This window comes from Oratosquilla oratoria, chromosome 11 (assembly GCF_046742065.1).
Source record: "Oratosquilla oratoria isolate Oo_2021 chromosome 11, ASM4674206v1, whole genome shotgun sequence".
NCBI classification, from domain to species: domain Eukaryota; kingdom Metazoa; phylum Arthropoda; class Malacostraca; order Stomatopoda; family Squillidae; genus Oratosquilla; species Oratosquilla oratoria.
In genome coordinates, this window is record NC_134787.1 from 33,963,120 (window position 1) to 33,970,619 (window position 7,500).

The window sequence follows — 7,500 nt, forward strand, 5'->3', positions numbered from 1 at the left end:
GGTTATTGTGTTGGTGAAACTTTCATGTTAGGATTGAATAATGTGACACCAAATAAATATCTTACTAGAAACCAGTTGGCAGGGAGGTGAGATGTGTGTGTGTGTGTGTGTGTGTGTGTGTGTGTGTGTGTGTGTGTGTGTGTGTGTGTGTGTGTGTGTGTGTGTGTGTGTGTGTGTGTGTGTGTGTGTGTGTGTGTGTGTGAGTGTGTGTGTGTTTGTGTGTGTGCATTCGTGTCTGTGCGTACAGATAGATTTAATGACACGATTGGTTCCGTCATTTAGGACAGATGTGTGACTCTTTTTCTTTCCCTGCCCACTACGGAGAGGACACGCTCACTCTGTCAGGTAGTTCCTCGCCCCTTTTTCTGTGTAACGTCTTCTGCGAGAAAAAACATCTAATCCACATTGCCCTCCACATGTCTCAGTCTCTGCCGCGGCCTACAATACACCACCACCGTCGTCGCAGCATCCATTGCCGCCACCACTACAGCCAGCACCGCCATCACAGCCCCGGCTAGGCCTCATGTGCATCCAAAGTCCCGCCACAGCCGTCGACCACAAACCACGAAGTCTCAATAAGAACATAAGAACATAAGAATGAAGGAGACTGCAAGAGACCATAAGGTCTACACTAGGCAGCTCCATATCCATCACCACCTGTCATCCCCATCCATAAAGTTGTCTAATCGTTTCTTAAAACAACTGATAGTTTCAGCGCTTACTACTTGGTTACTAAGTCTATTCCATTCGTCGACCACCCTATTGATAAACCAATTTTTGCCTATTTCCTTCTTAAATCTAAATTTGTCCAGTTTAAAAACATTACTGCAAGTCCTGCCCTGTTGTTTTAATATGATGACCTTGTTTGCATCACCCTTGTTAAAGCCTTTGATCCACTTGAACACCTCTATTAGATCACCCCGCACTCTGCGTCTTTCGAGAGAGTGTAAGTTAAGGTGCCTAAGCCTCTCTTCATAAGGCAAATTTCTGAGTCCATGTATCATTTTGGTCATTCTTCTCTGTACTGATTCTAGTGAATTGATGTCCATTCTGTAGGAAGGAGACCAAAACTGTACCGATTAGTCAAGGATGGGTCTAACTATCGCTAGATAGAGTTTAATAATTACCTCTGCACTTCTATTCGTTACCGTCCTAGCAATGAAACCTAATGCTCTGTTTGCTTTATTCCTGGCGCTAATGCACTTTTTCCTGGTTTTATGGTCCGGACTCACTAGAACTCCCAAGTCTCTCTCGCACTCAGTTTTCTCTAAAAGCGTGTTATCTAAGCTGTATCTATTTTCGGGGTTGTGTAGCCCTACGTTTAACACACTACATTTAGAGATATTGAAGTTTATTTGCCATTTCACCGACCATATGAACAATTTGTTGAGATCATCCTGCAGAATCATCTGGTCCCGGGGATTTTGTAGCTTTAAGTCTTTCAATCTGCTTGACTACTTCTTTACTAATGCTGATATTAGATAGACTACTTTCTTCACCCCCCCTGAAAATCGGATCGCAGTCAGGTACTTTATCTAACCTCTCATTAGTAAACACCGAAAGAAAACAATTGTTAAACTCCTCACTTATTTTTTCCTCCGATTCTATCATGTCATTTTTATCGTTTTTATTGGTCCTATTCTTTCTTTATTTTTTGTTCTATAGAGAGATGGTGCCATGTAGTACGGTTCGAGGTTTTAAGAGACATTTAGATAAACACCAAGTAATATGCCTGTCAATTGTTTGCGTTTCTTATTTATTTATTTCTCCTTTCAACTATCTTTTCTAAGTATCCGACCTAGTAATGGATCAAAATATCTTCTGTATGTTCTTCCTTTGTAAACCTTTGTAATCTTACTGCAACTTTATGAAATCACTTTCGTTGTAATATTTGTCATTTCTACTGGTTCAGGCCTTTCAGTCAAATGAATAAGACCATTCGACGTAGACTAGAACAATAAAGTGTGAATTTTTAAAACCCTTCAGTCCAAAGACGACAATTTACAAAAAGAAAAAAACAATATTACGTATTATCTGTGCCCTATAGTGGAAATACCTTATCTTTTATTCAATACTCGAATTCTAAATGAAGAAGTTGAGGAATATGGAAATGTAAATCGTTATTGGTATTACGTTCTTTCTGCGCATCAAGAAATAAGAGATGGGAAAGTTTGGCAGTAAAGGCCCCTACACACTGTCAGTCATGATTGCACAATATTCATGATTGCGCAAGTATATCCTGTGTGAGTGAGTGTGATTGAGTGTTTGCGCAGATGATTGAGGAATTTCCAACACGGTTTGATTTTGTAAGCTCAAGCATAGTAGTTACACCAATCATGAGTGATAGTGGCGAGCACATAGGACACTCAGGAATTTTGGAGGAAGTTCATCCAACTCCACAAACTCCAAGAGGTAAGCAATGATTGCTCAATCTTACTGATAGTGTGTGGCCCAAACACTGCTTGCACAATATCGATGGCTGCAATCATGATTGACAGTGTATGGGGGCACGAAGTGGTTCACAGAACACAAACTTATTACTTTGAGTCAGCGTGGGATTTTCTCTCATAGTGCTTCCCTTAACTTAGCGGTCACTAAAACTCAACAATCAGCACAATCCCGCCAAAAGTGTCCCATCGTCTATATGTCATCGTCAAAGAAAAATCCAAGATCTTATTCCCCAGTCTATCGGATTTTCTCAAGACAATTCACATTCCCATCGTTTATTATATATTTCCTCCTTCTTTATGGATTGCCTTAGTGGCCGAAATATTAATATTCTAAACGATGATCTGTGAGTGTGATAACTGAACTGACTTTTACGATGACGTCATCACGCTTGGTAACTAGAATCCCCGCTGCATATAACAAGGCTGCCACATGAAGAAGGATCATAGTTGCGGCAACTTCAGCACACTCACAGAAGCAGGAGACAATCTCTATTGCGAACAGGATGAAGCATCACGCGTTCTTAGGGCTACTAGTGTCTTTTGCTGTCCTTGCTCCTCAGGTACGTTACCCTGTGTTATTTAAGATTTCACACCTAATCATTCTATTCCTGAGTTTTTGTAGGATAGGAATTAATATTATGTATCAAACTTGTCCTTATAGTATTGTAATGTAAAATTGTTTAGGAGCTCAAATAAACTGCGACAACGTGTTCGTGCCTCAATGGAGAATGGGCGGGAAATGAATGAGTGATAAAAAGGAATGCAGGAAGTGAAATAGACATAATAAGAATAACTTCAGAGAATCCGTATTAGAGGGAATACATAAAAATTGTGAGATTTGTTTTTAGTAAAATGGTTGACACAATTACATAGAAATTGTGAGATTTGTTATTAGTAAAATGGTTGACATAATTTTCGAATAAGTTGTTCAGAAATCAGTTAAAAGATTAATAAGAAATGTACTGACTTCTGTACTTTCAAAGGTTACCGTGCGCATTGTCAACAACTTCAAAATGCAAGCGAACGAATTGATCCCCTGTTATATTAATTTCATCGTGGCTAACGCTGAGATATTGTGTTCAAAACTGAAAAACAAGTTAACAACTGCATGACTAGATATAGATAAACAAAAAATAAATGTAAAATTTCCGCACACTATCTTTTTGTGGTAAAATTGACTGAACCTGGCATAGTTGGCAGCTTTCAGTTGTCCGATTTTTCGACGAGGGAACTTAGTTGCAGCTTGCAACTACTTGACCGCGGTGTACTTACCAACCTAATAAATTCGTTTAGCGTTAGGTTTAAAATCTTTAATCCTTCTCGAATTCTCCTCCACGCCCCTCCCCGAGTGTCTTGATGTTCCAACGTTAAGGGGGCAGAGCATACTCGTATGTATACATATGCGTATATGTATAGAATAGCCTATTTGTTTTGTTTATGCTAATGTTGGATTATTTTATTCAAGTGTATGATATTACCACTGCTATACATTAGCAAGATTGATATGGAATAAGATATGAGCTCCTCGTAGCGAGAGGCTGAAAACTAAAAATAAACTATCTGATCCTCTGAATGCACTATGAAATTTTATTCTCTTTACTTAGGTTCAGCTGAACGAAGCCTTTTCCCTGGGGGGTTTCAAACCGTTTTTGACATCTCAGGTGCAATCGTAAGTATCCTCCTGTTTCAGATGAGTAAAAGCATCTTCTACCAAAAGTCCATTTCCCAGCATACATATATGGTCTTCCCAAACTACACAAACCAAACGTACCACTTCGTCCAATTGTTTCTGGTGTAGGTAGTTTACTACACCAACTAGCCAGAAAATTAGCCAAAACAATCTCTGGCAAAGTAGGCACCATTAGTGGTAAAAATCTTAAACATTCTGGTGATCTTATTAATAGGATTAAAAATATAAGTATGAAAAATAAGCAGATGGCAAGTTTTGATATAGTGTCGTTATTTTCCAATGTACCAACTAAAAAAGCCATCGAAGTGTTAACCAATGTATTGTCTGAACATGATGAGTTGCCTGTACCTGTTTGTGATTTTATTAGACTAGTGAACCTTTGTATTTCAAACTGTTGTTTTACTTTTAATGATAATTATTACAGACAGACAGCAGGTTTACCAATGGGTTCACCACTAAGCCCAGTGCTGGCGAACTTGTTTCTAGAACATTTAGAAAATACCAGTTTTAGCAACATTGTCCCTAGAGACTTAGTTTGGCTTAGATACGTCGACGATGTACTTATAATAGCTCCTCGTAGGTTAGATTTGAGTAGGATTTTAAATCAGTTAAATCTTGTAGAAGATAGTATCAAGTTTACAGCAGAATATGAAACTAACAACATGTTGCCCTATCTTGATACCCTTTTAATAAGAGACGGAAACAATGTAAAGTTTAAAGTTTTTAGAAAAAAGACAAATAATAATGATTATGTACATTTTTACTCTGCTACGGATAAGAAAACCAAAATGGGAATTATCATAGGTTTTTATCTTCGAGGCTTAAGAATATGTTCAGAGGAGTATCTGGATGAAGAATTTAATAACATTTTTAACGCTTTTACTGAACTAAAATACCCTCCTTATTTTATTCTAAAAGCCAAGAAGAAAGCTGGAATTATTCATAAAAGAGTAGGAAAAATAAAAGAAGAATATACAAAGAGGATCATATTACCTAATACCTCAGTTGCAGACAATATTTCCCCATTATTAAACAAGGCTGGTGTTAAGGTTGTTAAAACCAGCTCAGTAACAGTTGGTAATCTCATTAAAAGCCGAAATAAGAGCAGGGAAAATATTCGTCAAGCAGGTATTTATTGTGTGCCTTGTCTAGGTTGTGAAAAGGTTTACATTGGTGAAAGTTTCCGTGGTATTGATAAGAGAATATTAGAACATAAATATGATATGAAAACATACAATATGAATAATGCCATTGTTAAACATAGATTCGATACCGGCCACAATGCTGATTGGAATAATTCCAAGATTATAAAATATGAAAACCATACAATGAAACGTAGATGTTTAGAATCGGCGTTTATATCCCTCATAGAAAATATAAATCAGAATAGTGGATTTTTTACAATAAACAAACCATTGGCAATTTTAATTACAAGTAACAAGCAATTTGCGCAAATTGTGTGTACACCATTTTAATGTTTGTTTCTCCCCGCAAGGCTCGGGCTATATAGGGAGTAAAATGTTTTTCATCGATGTTATTTCTGAAGAAGCCCTGCTGGGCGAAACGTCAAATATATTGGACTCCCATACTCTGCGTTTGGCCTCTTCCCTACAGATCCTCCTGTTTTCGTTAAACATATAAGTGAATAAACAAACAAATAGTAATAAACGAAATAATTCAATACTTATGATGGCCTACTAAATAAATCCCTTTCACCGTCGTATCAAACTGAGGTAATCTTTCAATTATTTTCGTTTTGTTTTGATGTGTTTATTCTGTTTCTTTCGTGTGCAGACTCTTCAGGAGCGGTGATTTTGAGTTCCTGGGACACTTTTGCTTCTACGAAGTGAACCCAAGTTTCTACAGGTGGGAACTCTATTACAAAGGAATAGTGACCTGTCCAGGATTATCGAACATCAGAGGAAGATGTAAGTTGCATACTTTTACTATTATTATCATTATTATTATTGTTATCATTATTATGATTATTATTATCATCAGTTTGTTAAGTGTAGAAAGGAAGGCTTATAGGAGGGTTTTGATGGAGAGGATTAAGAGAGGAACAGAGGGAGCAATGGTGAGGAACAGTGTGGGTTTAGGACAGGTAGGAGCTGCATGGATCAGATTATGTGGTAAGGCAGATTGTGAGAAAGATTTAGGAAAAGGTAAGGATGTTTTTGGCCCTTTATGGATATGGAAAGGGTTTATAGCAGGGTAGACAGGAAGGCACTGTGGGATGTGTTACAGATTTTTCACGAGAGTAGTAGAGCCTGTGTTAGAATCAGAAATGGAGAGTGATTGGTTTGAGGTAAAGATGGGACTTCACCAGGGATGTGTTATGTCGCCTTGGCTGTTCAATTTATACATGGATGGGGTGGTGTAAGAGGTAAACGCAAGGGTAATGGGCTAGGGATTGGAGATGGTTAAAGAAAATGGAGAACAGTGGTTAAAGAAAATGGAGAACAATGGGAGATAAGCCAGTTGTTGTTTGCTGACGACACTGCGCTCGTAGCAGGATCAGAGGAGGTATTAAGGAAGTTAGTGACAGAGTTTGGGAAGGTGTGCGAAAGAAGGAAGTTGAAGATAAATGTGGGTGAAAGTAAGGTGATGAGATGTACAAGGGGAGAATGTGGCAGCAAATTGGAAGTGAGTATTAAGAGAGACTGGAGGAAGTGGATAGTTTTAGATAATTGGGTGCGAATGTGGCAAGTATGGGAGGAGTGGAGGTGGAATGTAGATTGAGAGAAACAAGTAAATGCCTTGGTGGATTAAAAAGTGTAATGAGAAATAGACATCTGGGAATGGATGCTAAGAGGAGATTGTATGAAGGAGTGGTTGTACCGACAGGACTGTATGGAGCAGAAACATGGAACATAAGAGAGGAAGAGAGGGATTGGAATGTGTTTGAGATGAGGTGCCTGAGAAGTACGATAGTGTTTACTAGGTTGGATAGAGTAAGAAACGAGGGGGTGAGGAGGAGAGTGGGGGTGGAAAGTGAATTGGGAGATAGGGTTGATGAAAGAATATTGGAATGGTTTGGACATATGGAAAGAATGAGCGAAGAAAGATTAGTGAAAGAGGTGTAGAAGGCAGATGTGGAAAGAGTGAACATGAGGCGGTGACCAAGGATGAGATAGATGGGGTAAAAGGGGCATTGGGAAAGAGGGGAATGTCTGTTGAGGAAGGACGGGAGAAGATAGAAGATAGGGGTGAATGGAGAATGGTTGTATATGAATAATGCTGTGATGCATGGAAGGAAGTGGGGTGGATGGGGTGAGGGAGTATGTGTAAATAATAATTTGACGCAGCCCGAAGGGATATCTCCCCGTCTTCTCTTTTTCTGCATGAGGGGACGGAAAG

General features: G+C 38.7%; 1 protein-coding gene and 1 long non-coding RNA gene across 2 annotated transcripts in view; both read left to right on the forward strand.

The window, feature by feature from the left end:
- Nucleotides 1–2,664, forward strand: part of LOC143029718 (uncharacterized) — a 4,132-nt gene extending 1,468 nt beyond the window's left edge. The window contains exon 2 of the long non-coding RNA XR_012966869.1: nt 426–2,664. This is a non-coding gene — a long non-coding RNA (uncharacterized LOC143029718). The remainder of the gene's footprint in view (nt 1–425) is intronic.
- Nucleotides 2,665–2,836: 172 nt separating this feature from the next.
- Nucleotides 2,837–7,500, forward strand: part of LOC143029717 (anti-lipopolysaccharide factor-like) — a 5,875-nt gene continuing 1,211 nt past the window's right edge. The window contains exons 1-3 of the mRNA XM_076192576.1: nt 2,837–3,010; nt 4,055–4,119; nt 5,935–6,068. Of these exons, the coding sequence (XP_076048691.1) occupies nt 2,954–3,010; nt 4,055–4,119; nt 5,935–6,068 (256 nt within the window). The 5' untranslated portion in view covers nt 2,837–2,953. The remainder of the gene's footprint in view (nt 3,011–4,054; nt 4,120–5,934; nt 6,069–7,500) is intronic.